This window comes from Abramis brama, assembly GCF_963993115.1.
Source record: "Abramis brama genome assembly, chromosome: 3".
Classification (NCBI taxonomy): Eukaryota; Metazoa; Chordata; class Actinopteri; order Cypriniformes; family Leuciscidae; genus Abramis; species Abramis brama.
The window spans coordinates 33,132,171-33,145,976 of NC_139965.1; the positions used below are offsets into that span (position 1 = coordinate 33,132,171).

Genomic DNA, 13,806 nt, shown 5'->3' on the forward strand with positions numbered 1-13,806 from the left:
AAAATGTATTTTTTTTGGCTTTTAGTATGAATATTTTAGCCTTAAAGTTATCTATAAGCTAGTGTGCTCCAAAACGAAGACAAAATGCGCATTTAGAAGATATACCCCTGGTTTTACAGACAAGGCTTAAGCTAGTCCCAGACTAAAATGCATGTCTGTGCTGTTTTAACTGAAAACAACTTGCGCTGATGTATCTTAAAATGTGTCAGTGTCTTTGTTTTGTCTCAAGATGCACACAAGTATGTTTTTTTGTTTTTTTTCTAAGGCACGTTTGAGCTACCTAAATGCCCTAATAGAATTAAAAGAAGAGTCCCTGTTCTTTCTTTTGTTTAGATATTCATACAACAAAATATTATGGGGGCCATGGAAAGTTTGTGAAAATGATCAAAAAAGCTGGTAAACTTAAAAACAAACGCTGGTGGGGAAAGAGTTAAAACAGAATCATTCATTTATTATTTAATCAAATTTTATTATGTAATCAAATTGACAGTAGTAACACAAGAGTACACATATTACAGCATTGTGTATTTCACTGTCTCTCAATGTGTGGCACAACATGACGATTATGATTATCAAAAATGCAGGTCGCTAATATGTTTGTTTCCTCGAACTCTGATAGCAGACATCACTACTGAACAGAAAATTGATCTCATTCAACAAACATTTTTCTTTGAGATTATTTCACAAAATAAACATCCACTTCAGACCCCAAAGTGTGCACTCATATACATTCAGATTCAGTGTCTCACACACACACACACACACACACTTTTGCTGAAAATAATCAGGTCTTCCAGTGAAGAAAGTTGATAAAAATAGAATTTAGACCTTGATATTTGGTGAGCCACCCTGTTATGAGGATAAAAAAAGAGGAGGAAAAATATCCCTTGCATGCAGTATTAAAAACGCCTAAAAGACATTGAAAAAGAAAATAAACTTAGAGGAACTGCCCCAATGCAAAGGTTTGCTGAAATAATCAAACAAAAGACAAAAATATCTACTACTGTCCATCTCAACAAGTTGTACAGTCTTAAGGAAATGTTTTTCAATTGTTTTCATTCTATATATTCTGTTTGTGTGTAATGACAGTTCTTTGGTCACAATACTCAAAATGTCTTTTTGAGTATTAACACTTTTAAAGGAGAAGGTAATACAATGTGCCATAACTAAATCAGTTTTATAAGGATAAATATTGTAAACCTTCAAAAGCAAAATCCCCATTATTATTGAACACAATGGAAATAATTTAGAACATAGCCTATGTTCATCATATACAAGGTTGTAATGTGTTGTGTTTCTCATATCGTAGAGTAATAATTCACATTTTTTAAGTCAAAATGAATTCATTATTGCAGTTTTCAATTCCACTGCTTTTAATCTTTGAAACTGAGATGACGTTGACAGCAGAGGGAGAGCTCTATATCAGATATTATATAACAACTCAACGTAAGGACTGTCAGTGTAAGGGATCGTGTACCGCAATATAATGGGAAAAAAAAACAAAGACACACACACGCAATCTCACAAGCGCCTGTCTTGTAAATATGCATTAGTAACACAAAATGAAACTTGAAAAAAGCGATATATGTGCGTTAAGTGGATATGTGCAAAATGTCCTAAATGGTTGGAATATGGATGAAAAATGTTAATCAATACTGTTGGCACATTTGTTCACAGAACATTTTCCAATTGTATCCAAACAAGAGGAAGAGACAGCATCTATAACTGTGGAAAGGTCATCCAACATACTCCAAAACACCAGTTCAAATCAAAGAGATAAAAATCATAAGCGAATATGACAAAAATAATTTGGAAAACAAACATAAAAACCCTACAAAACCCATTTTAAGATATATAAAGGTCTATATAATGAATGTGCAGTTCAGAAACTGTCATGACAAGAAAAATCTCTGAGAGGCACATCAAATCAGAGAATCAAACGTAACTGCCTTCAGTTCAATGGCGATTTTGAGGGTGAAAGGTCAAAGCCTCATCCAGTACAACCAAGGTTTCCAGAGCTGCTCCCCACGTCATGACAGGAACCGAGCAGAAGCTGCTGAACGATTCCTCTGAATGTAGATGTTTTGTTCGGAGTGTTAAAAGCTGGACCCAAGCATTTGTTTTGTGGATGCCTCTTTCATTTAAACACCACACCCTCACTGTTTTCAGTTTCATCAGTGTTCACGGGGGTTGGTGGAACGCTATGATTTGAGATGTATGGATTTGTAGCAAGACACCAAGAAGGTTGCTGGGCTGTGTGTTACTTAAGAAGTCAAAGGTCAAATCTCAGCACTGCTCTGATTCAATAAAGCCTTCTTTTTCTTGACCCATAGGCTCTACCTCTGCATATGCTGGATGACCAGAACCTCGACGAAATTTCATCGCTGGCCATCGGCTGGGACGTCTCTGTAAATGTATGAATTTGATATTAAGATACATACCTTTTTTTTTTCAAGCCAACAAACATTCCTGACTTAAGAATAGTTCACTTAAAATGAAAATTGTGTCATCATCAACTGTCATAGTATCGATGTCAATGGAGTCCATCAACTGTTTGCTCACCAGCAAGACCAGCACTATACCAGCTCTAACCTGATCTACATTATATTTCAAGATCATTTTATCAAGTATGCTTAAGTAAAGTTCAAGTATATTTAAAGTATACTTTATGTAGTAAGTATGCTAATATCAATGTACTAGAAGTATACTTGTCAGTATACTGTTTCAATACTACTTGGGACAAAATTGGCCCACACTTATTGTATAAAAGTATACTTTTAAGTATACTTTAAGTGTAACAGTAAACTTTGAGTACACAACTAGTCTACAACTAAGTTTGTTGTTTGTGCTGCAACTATTCTACAAGTGAACTTAAAGATATACTGATAGTTTACTAGTCAAATACTTGTAGCACATTTTTTAATTTATGAATGTAAACTTTGTAGTATTCTCTAAGTAAACTACTAGTTTAGTAGATTTAGACTGTAGGTTACACTTTATTTCGATAGTCCACTTTAGACATTCTACTAACTATAAGTAACTTTTCAACCACATGTCAACTAACTCTCATTAGAGTATTAGTAGACTGTAGTAGACTGTTAGGTGTTAGGGTTTGGGTTAGGAGAATAAGTTGACTTGTAGTTGCCAAGTTACTTTTAGTCAGTAGAATGTCTGTTGGGGGACCAACAAAATGAAGTGTTAGCAGATATTAAGCAGACAGTCTATTAATAATCTAATGACAGTTAATTGACATGTAGCTGCAATTTTAAATTATAGTTAGTAGAATGTCTAAAGTGGACTATCGAAATAAAGTGTTACCGATTTATACTGCAATTATACTTGTAAGTTTTTATTTATTTAAGTGCACATAACATCATACTTATAGTTTACTATTTAGGCTATATTATTTATGCACTTTAAGTATACTATGCTCCGATTTAGGTATTAATTTTTTATATACCTTTAACTCTTTCCATTTTAAAAACACATTATTCTAGCTTCATACATCCTTTTTTTTTTTTATTAACACTCAAATGTGGGCAAAGTTAATAAAAAAGCAACACAAAGCTGCGAAAATTATTTTTTTGTCAAAGACTACATCCGGATGGGATTCAGAACGATGATCAAAACATAGACGGAGTCGATCGAATCCATAAACACCCCCAAAGCTTCACAGTCATTTCCTCTTCATAGGTTCAACATTTCATTCGGTAACATTAGGCAATTTTGATTTATATGCTGTTTAATGTTTGATAATTGCGTTGTTTTACATTTACATAAGCAATCTTCTATCACTTGTTTCTGCTTCTTCTTCGCTTGTGTTTTGATCCAGAGATTCTGTACTTTTCAAAGGTGCGTAATAGTGCCCCTACCGTATAACAGTGAAAACATGGCTAATCGAAAAATTCAGTCAGTGGCGGGGAAGAGTAAAGTAGATTTAAAGTAAATTTCTATGTACACTACCAGTAGCCTATACACAAAAATTCAGACAGTCAGATTTAGGAACATATCAGTTTTCTTTATAAATCAATATTTTCAAACAATGTAAATTTGTGAAAAATATGTGAAATAAAGTATTTAATAGGCTACTCAATCAAAATATTAAACACAACTACAAGCCAAGTACACTTAGAATACTTAATTATACTTTTAAGTATATCTCGATCAAAAGATTAGTACAAGTATAGGACAAAAATACACTTTTATGTCAGTATAACTCAAGTATACATAGGCTAAGTGTACTTTTAAGTATATTTATGAGAAGAACATAAAAAGTAGACTGAAAGTTTACTTTCTTATTTTTTAGTTTAAAAGAAGTATACTAATAGCACACTTGAATAAACTTATTTTTTGTAATGGAAACCAGCCTGGACCAACACAGAACTCATGCTGGTTTATGCTGGATTTTTCAGCAGGGTTTCACAGAAATACGGTGAAACGAATCACACAGAATGATTTGTTCACAAATCTTTTTCACTTCTTTTATGGTGCTGTTTTTTGCAACCTTTTTTAGAGCTCGAAAGCTTCTGTACCCATTCATTGTAATTTGTAAGTGCATGGAAAATGAAGACCAGCACACTTCACAAATTCTTCTTTTTTTTGTTCCATGGACAAAAGTTAGCTAGACCATTTTAAATTTCTTTATTAGGTGAACTATTTTTTTAACTAAAACCTACACACTCTCACCTCAATGAAGAAGAGTCCCGCAGCAGAGCTCGGGTGGTGGTAGACGTAGACCGTCACCAGGACGATGGCCACCATCACGAGCAGAAGCAGGATCATCCCAAGAATCAGTCCCATGTGCAGGGGGTGAGTGCTGTTCTCTGCTGTGCTTTTTGCTGCAGCAGCTGAAACACACATTATACCGTATTTAAACTTCTTAACACTGATGCATTCACTCATACTGTCAGAATGAATCAGTCTGTCTTTGTACACACATAACTGCACTGCTTGTAATATTCTCAATGAGGATGAATCAAAAGTGGAGGCTCTTTTTCCCCTCAATCTCATCCTTGCCTGTGTAATTTTTTCAAACCAGTTCAGTGCAAACTCCGCCGCACAGCCGATTCTAAAGATTTCATTGGTCATGTCAATCACAGTGCTGATTTCCTACACAATGCTACAACAAATCCTAACAACTAAACCTACCCTAAACCTTAACCTTAACCAATGAAATTGACAGCAGGGTGGGATTTGCGCTGAATAGCGTGCTAAAGAAAATGGCAGTCCAGGAGATATAAGTAGTTAATAAGATCATATGAAATGAGATCACTGAGCCGGGTCGTCTGTAACTCCCCAACCGGACCTCACCAGACAATGGGACCTTTTTAGTTGCACCCAGCGTCACTGCCCCCTTATACCATGTGAATCTCGAGCCCCGGGACGCCCCGTCGCTTAGAACAAAATAGAGCACAACTTTCCCACATGTAAAAGTAACTTTTTATATTAGATAAACTAGAAACAATGTGTAATTTACACATTTTGTATTTTTAAATGTAAGTCTGTGACAATTGGCTGAAGCCAGAACCAATGGTGCAAGTCTCCCCTTTAGGAGGTTCTGTCCACTTTTGGAGTTCATGCCCCATTTTGGAGATCTCCTGTCTGCAGCTGTACCTACTTGAAGAAACCAGTAGAAGGTTGAATCTTGTAGTTCGTCTTTTGAACAGAAGAGAGCACTGTCTCCACAAATAATTTATGCTGTTTGGGTTTCTGTGTCTTGTGTATCTGTCCAACAGGCAGATAAAAGATTAATGATGGAAGAGAGACATAGCTGTAAATCTTAATTTTGTATTTCGGACATTTCAAACCAGCCCCAGTGAGAAAGATTTACTGTGGTCTGCAGTTCTTGTGTTTTTGCACTACAGCCAGGCTCCTATAAAAACCTGCTGAGCAGACTCTGTGGCAGCTTTGAGACTACCAAATGAGGAGGAGAACCTCATTTCTTTTTCTTACAGTGTCGGTTATAAATGTACAGATGATATTTGGATCTGCTTTATCTAAATGTAAATCATACAAACTGTATGTCTAAAAATGCACTACCATTATGTAGTGACATCTAAATGAACTTATTTTATTCAAGAGAGATATATTCAGTATAAGTAAATTAACCTAACTACATTAGGTTACATGAAATCTACAAAGGAAGATATTTTGAATAATGTTTCAACTGTTTTTTGTCCATTTCGGATCCTAATGACATTCTTTTTAAGGACAAAAACTTCTGTAACTCCAGGGTGACATTGCTCTTCTTTTCTGTCAGTAACTTTATTCTACATTGTTATATTTCATTTTAATATTGCATTGCATTGCTATATCATTACAGTAGCCTACCCACATACTGCTCCTTACTGAACAAATTTTGCAGTATATATGTAATGCTTTGACTGATGTCATTTTTTGGCTCTGTATCTCTTTTGTCAATACGTGAACTAATTTTCTTAGGTCCAGAAATGTCTGATAAATGACTGACTTTAAAAGTAAAAATATTTGTATTATCTATCATGAAAAGCCAAATATAAAGTGTATTATACAGGTCTTTAAGTCAAAGGGTGTCAAAATGATTGACAGACATTACAGGGAAAAAGGGAAGAACTAATAATGAAGCAGGGTTTCTGTTGTTATTCATTACAGCCAAAAGTGCCCATGCCCACTTAAGCATAATGGAAGTCATTTATTTTCAATAAGAGGGGGACTGAAGCTTGGCAGTCAAAGACAGCCTGGCTTGATGACTGTCATACTGAAACAAAACACAGAAAACTGTGACCAGTCAGTGTGCTGTGACACTTGTGGATCAGTCATCACTCTTTACCTGATGCCTTCAAATATCATTTTAGACTTCAGTGAAACTGAAACTGATGTAGACATTTTCCTTTAGTGCCGGCGGTACTAATGGAGACATTTTGTTGAAATCAGTTTTAAAATCAAATGTGATTTTTCCGAAGCCTTGGCTTCACTAGTTTAATTGGCACAGACCCCAAGCTCCAAATCTCCTCCTAAAAAAATATTCCAGATTCACCTTCATTACAGTGTAAAGAGATGGTAAAATTAGCACCCCTCCAGTCACAAAAGGACAATTTCAAGAGGTCTCCTCTTAAGGTTAATTACCAAGAAACAATGCTGTTCTTGAGTGACAAGCCTAACCATGGGATTTTTTAGCATGAAGATTTGATTATATAATTATATAATATATTTTTAGCATGAAGGTGCATGCTATTTTAATTATATACATTTACAACTGACTGTAGTACCAGAAGATATTGTAAACAGTGCAGCGACTGGCTATTGTAGATTATAAAAAATCTAAAAAGTCATGATGTCATGAAATACTGACATTGTACACTGAACACACTGGCTGTTGTCAGACTCATTGTGCATACAAAACTCACTAGATTATTACAATTGATGGCAAAAGGACTACACTACAGGACTAGACTACACTACAGCAAAAGATATAAATACATTGCTTAAAACCTTTTTTTTTGTGAAAATACTAACGTGCCAAAAAATGTTGCACAGTACTGTATTTTATATATATACACACACCTTAAATAGTCTATTGCTAATATACTTGCAGTTTTGTAACTAGTTTAAATCAGGAATTTCAACATTCATGTTATTCTGCATTAGGTTAGATAGTGCTTTCTTCTGGCTACATGTTTTCATTGGCAGAATGTGCTGTTTTCAGCTTTACTGATGAAATGTTGAAGTCCTGACTGCCGTTTCCGACTGGTAAAGAAATATTGAGCTTGCTCCAAATGAAAAACACATGACCTGGATCATACTAACAGAATGCTGGGAATACAGAAGAGGAGAGACAAAAAGGAGTGAGAGTGAGAGTGAAAGAGAGTGTGTGTGTGTGAGAGAGAGAGAGAGAGAGAAAGAGAGTGTGTGTGTGTGTGTGTGTGAGAGAGAGAGAGAGAGAGAGAGAGAGAGAGAGAGAGAGAGAGAGAGAGAGCATATATACAGTATATGTTGGGTTTTCATGTTTTATGGGCACATTCCAATGACATAATGATTTTTATACTGTATATTCCACCCCCTAACCTTAAACCTACCCATTACAGAAAATCTGGAACATAAAATGGTCCCCCACATGGACAAGAATTTTAGATATTGACCTCTTTGTGTTGCCAACATTTTGTTCCTATAACGTATGATATACCTAAACCACAGAGAGACAGAGAGTATGGCCTTATTTGTACATGAGCAGGAAAAATGGATGTTATTTATCAGAAAAGTGAGATCAGAGTGATGCAGCGTATTGCTGTGTGGTTCACAGACGCACATTGATACCACATACACTGCAGCAACAATAAGATCTTACCTCCATTGTCTTTGAGATGTAGCGCAATCTTGGTGTCGTCTATAAAAATAGATGAGAAAAGAGACAGAAGGGGGGAGAGAAAACATTTGTAGAAAAATAAAGCTAATTTTACATCTAGACATTTTCTCTCAATTGTAACATCATAGACCCTAAAACAAACTCACGTCTAAACAACTGTAAATGGGTCGCACGTGTGTGAGTAGGAGACTCATTTCAAAGAGACTTGAGAATATGTTTGTGATTGGAGAACAAGTTACACATTTATAATTCATTTTTAATGAGCAAACCACTCCAAGATTCTTAAGCTTTCTGGTGATCAGAAAAGATTCTGTCTGAGACAGACAGGTCAACATCTACTGTAGGCAATTCTGATGAGAACTGAAACCGAAATGAATGAAGAAGCACAACTACTGCTGATGCTGAGGAACCTGATGCTGCTGTAGTATCTGCTGTAGCCAGTGGCATTATAGCAAGAAGTCAAGCTTCTCATTTACATCATGTAACATCAAAGCTTTTCATTCACATACATGCATCACCTGATTAACTGCAATACTTCACACACAGATCAGAGTCAGAGATGGAGAGAAGAAAGTTAAATCTAGATGATTGTAATAGACAAATTATATCCGGTAAAAATGTTAACCTTAAAATGTGATTCATGCTGTTAACATAATAGACGTTATTCAGGTCAAATCAACTTTACATTAAGTTAAGTAATGCCAGCAAAACCTAAATGGTAAATGGTCACCATTTACTCAACAAAACCTATGCTTGTGGAACACAAAAGAAAGTATTGTTTTTTTTGGTCCATACAATAGAAGTCATGGTTTGGTTACCAACATTCCTCAAAACAACTGATTTTGTGTTAAAAAAAAAAGATTATCATACAGGTTTGGAATGACATGAGGGTGAGTAATATGAGGGTGACAGAATTTTTATTTTTGGGTGACCTATCCTTAAGGTAACAAATGCAGGTTACCACTTTTTACAGTGTACAACAGCGTCACAGTTTTAAAGTATGTACTTTAAATGCAGCATTTTAATTTCTTGACTATTCAATATGGATCTCTCAGCTTTCTAATTTTGTTGTCATAATAACGTAAGAGAGCAGTTAATGAAAAAAAAACATTCAGTAATGAATGAGGGATGAAGAAAAGAGTGTGTAAACAAGAGTTTTATGCCTTTTCAATGACCTAATAACTCACTGTCTTATTGAGCATTCTGAGAAACTGTTAATTATGAACAGATTGTTTCATGTACTGTACTTAATCACTTTAAGTGGACTCCTGGCAACCCTGGGACTAATGTAATCTTTGTAGCCAGATCTTTCCCTGCCTGTAACAACAAAGAACGATAGTGCCACTGACTTGTACGAAGAGAGCTAGACTGCCTTTCATTTTAAGACATGACAGAAACAAATACAAACATCAAATACCGACATCATCTTTTATATACAGCTTCCTATATAGCTCTACCCAAAGTGAAATCTCACTGGCCTATAAAGTCCCGCTCCTCATAAATGTGCATTACACCTCAAATATGTTCTCATTGGCAGTGACTTTGTGGCATCACACTGTATTTTTGCTTTCAGTACAAACATACAAGAAACTTGTCCCTGGACATATTTGGTCACGTGTTACATTGACAGCTGAACTGCTCAGTGCCCGAGTAATAATTAGAAGGGGAAAGAATCTGACTTGTGAACTAGACAAACAAGAAGGAAAAGTGATTAAAAAGTTTTTTTCCTTGTGCTAAAGTTTGGGTACTGCTATTGCTCCTCTATATTTTAAATATTTATAAGTGTATTCATAATTCAGAGATGAGATTGATAATTTATGCTGTGTTGTTTACTGTCTGATAATGTGTTTGTGCCTATCACAAAGAAAAACAGAACAAAGCACACAGCATGAGGTCAAGGTTATATAACAGTTAAGTGGTATATGGATGAGGGTCTACCCTCGGTGTATATTCTTTGTAAGTGACAGTGTTTATTTAAAGAGAGATTCTTGTGTGCCGCTGGAGGAGAATGAACAGCATGATTATCTATTGAACGCCATTTATGAGTAAACCCCTTCAGCTACATTCTAAATGTTCTTCAACACAGAACATTTCTTCTCCAGGAATTGATTTTCCCTAGACTCAAGCACAAATAAGCCTTTCTTTTTCCGTGTCTATTGATTTATGAAGAACCCATTGGTGGCCTCTTAACATTATCCTGCTGCATTCTTACCATGAGCAGTCACTTGTAACTAATTGTTTAGATCATTGACCCGCTGGTTTCCTGTTGTCAGAGGATTGTAACATCAGTTTCATGATCCATATTTCAATCTTAAGTGGTATGTGTGTTGGTTTAGGTACGACAGTACCTTCTGTTGGTATGCTGGTCGGCATGTGCAATGGGGTTTGAGAAGAGTGACACTCAGTAGTCCCTCTGTTCCTTGTGGTAATGTCATCAGTGGACACAGTGGTCAGTAGATTGAGATTGGTAGTGTTGATGATGTCACAGGTGTTATCCTTTGTCTGTGAACGAAAGACAGGTTAAATGATCAATATGACAAATCTAAAGTACGGTTTAGTTATGATGCTGGCATGCACTTGGTTTAACGATCTAAGCGCATGGTCTAAAGTGCAAGGCTCAAGTGCACTTAGGGCGTGTTCGAATCCACTTCTGCTAGTTTAACGACGGGTAAAAGGGTTGGCGCGCCAGGCGCATGGTCTAAAAGGGTTGTCCCTATTCTCTTAATTAGTAATGGGTGTCCATTACTAGTTTTGGGCGTAACATGCAATAAACCAATCAGAGTTTCATCTCCCATTCCCTTTAAAAGCCAGTTGCACTCACACCATGGCGGATTCGCTATTTACATGGCGGAATTTGCAAACGGAAAGGCTGAACGCTTCTCTAGCGAGGAAACGGATCTGCTTGTGCGCGAGGTTAAAGTGCACAAGCAGACCATCTATGGGACAAGCCGAATTTCACCACATCTTTATGTACACAATAATAATCTTTTACATTGTAATCCTTTTATTTTTAATATTTGGCATGTTTGTGTGCTGCTGCGGGTCCCTGTGTGTGTAATAAGCAGAGTGTAAGCGTGTTGAGCACCTGCCTATAGGTACACATTACTAATGTGCCCTTTAAATAACAAAAATAAAATACTGCGCAGTCTATTTCTGTTGCCTCAAAATAGCAACGCACCAACAATGCGCCTGAACACACCTCGTTTTCAGACCAGCATGACCATGGGCGCACAAATGGGTGCAAATGCATTTGCTATATAAACAATGTGGCGCAGGAAATGAAAATGATAAATGCGTCAGGCTGAAACTAGCAAAAAACAAGCGTCGCATTGCGGAAAATATTTTATTATCTAAAAACTAGGGCTATCAATTTAACATGTTAATTTAGTGCAATTAATAAATAAAAACAGCGTAAATTTTGTAAAAAATTGTTGTAAAAAAAACAAACACTATTATAAATATTTTGAGCATCAAAATAAAGTGTTAGCAGATATTAAGCAGACAGTCTACTTGTCACGGTGTGGTGCAGGCAGAAGAAGAATCAAAAGTTCCAATGCAAACTTTTACTAACAACATAATACAAACAGGCAGAAGGTTCACACACACTTAGTAGGACGGAGATCAGACGATGAACAAGGCAAAACACAGGGCTTAAATACATAGGGAAACAAACACGAGACACAGCTGACAAGACTAACGAGGTGACAGGTGAGACAGATGAACTAATGAGGGTTGCCATGGAAACAAATGAGTGGCGGGAAAACAGACAAACAAAGTACAAACATACACTGACACGTGACACTACCATTACTCTAATGAGAGTTAGTTGACATGTAGATGAAAAGTTATTTATAGTTAGTAGAATGTCTAAAGTGGAACATTGAAATAAAGTGTTACCAAATAAACACACAATCAAAGCCCTTTTACCCAAATTCCAACAGCCAAAGACGCTAGTCTGTACAAACTAATAAAGCTAAATAAATAATCTGTTGTAAATAATCAAATGTTTACAGCTCACAAAGCTAAAACACATTTTTATACTATACTATGTTACTAATTACTTAGTGGGCTTCCCTGTATAAGCAGTATTTTAGAAAGGCAGAAGGACAAAGAGAAAGAGAGAGAGCATATGGTATCCTTATGTAGGCACAGGGATTTAGGTTAGAAACCAACACACATCCACATACAAACCTCATCTGGGCAACTGTTATCCACCCAGTCCTGCCGATGGCGATCAAAGCCGCTGGAACACCTGACATGAAAAATTATAACAGGTCATTAGTATTTTAAAGACAGCCAATAAACACGCAAACATGATCTCCATCTTTTATAGATCCCATTGGTGGCCAATGCAGGGAAATCCTATTACGTCTTCACTCTTCTAAGAAAAACTTTAAGTGCGTGTTCCAGGAAAAATACTTCTTACAGGTTTAAATAAGCAAAGGGTGAGTAAATCATAAACATGAATTTTCATTTACGAGTCCTCCATGAAACTTCCGTTAAAAACACACTTCACTGTGGCCCAGAACAGGAAATTCAAAACGGTGAAATATACTGAGGACTGTCTACAGCAGTATATCATTGATAGATGCTGGCTTAGAGAGTCAGGAATAGGCAGTACAGCTAGTATTTCTTTTCCTTCTCCCGTGCCTTCACATTTCTTGAACACATGGCGCATAATGGGCTTTGGCTGCTTGGCATTCCAGATGAGATACAGTCACCCTTACTCCATATCTTTCAGCATTTCCCCATTCTCCATTTATCTCTTTTCAGTTCTGTACCATTCACCATATACACATTCATGGCAGCGCTCTCCTTCTTTCTTGCAAACCATGTTCATTTTATGTGTGCGTGTTTGTATGAGATTTTTATTTTGCTTGTCATGGCTTGTCACTGTAAACAAAAATCAAAGAATCCTTCTTTTTTTGTGCTTGCAGAACTAATGATTTTATACAAGCGTTGATATAAATGGACAAAACAATTAAGTTAACATGGAAGAAATAGTTTCATCTATCCAACAAGGTAATATAATCCGACAGTCTATGGAAACCGTGTGTCTCAACAGCATTTTTAAGTCAGCTCTTGTAAAGGAGTGGGTGAGAGTCAGAGAGTCATAAACACAAGACACTGCTTTAAACACATGACGTGTTCTTTGGAAAGAAGAGCCATGACCAGTGGTTAGGCAGTGTGTGTCTAACTGAAAGCTTTGGATTAGAGATTTCATGACCCACAAACAGGAAGCAGACCTCTGCACACAAACACACACACACACACACACACACTCCTCTATGGCCTCTATAAGCCTCTACGGGCCAAAGATGAATACAACCGTTGGCCTTGTGAGGCATTTCATTTTTACATTGTAGTTTTGTTGCTCTTTTGTGGTGACAGAATTTTTTTCTTTATTTATTTCCTTCACATTCATTCATTCATTCATCTACACTTATACCCAAAACAACTTGTTA

General features: G+C 36.3%; 1 protein-coding gene across 1 annotated transcript in view; it reads right to left on the reverse strand.

Moving 5' to 3' along the window:
• Positions 1–448: 448 nt before the first annotated feature.
• Positions 449–13,806, reverse strand: part of plxdc2b (plexin domain containing 2b) — a 61,514-nt gene continuing 48,156 nt past the window's right edge. Inside the window, exons 10-14 of the mRNA XM_084109113.1 lie at positions 12,533–12,593; positions 10,690–10,843; positions 8,324–8,362; positions 4,687–4,847; positions 449–2,406 (exon numbers count right to left, since the gene is read on the reverse strand). Coding sequence (XP_083965239.1) covers positions 2,287–2,406; positions 4,687–4,847; positions 8,324–8,362; positions 10,690–10,843; positions 12,533–12,593 — 535 coding nt within the window. The 3' untranslated portion in view covers positions 449–2,286. The remainder of the gene's footprint in view (positions 2,407–4,686; positions 4,848–8,323; positions 8,363–10,689; positions 10,844–12,532; positions 12,594–13,806) is intronic.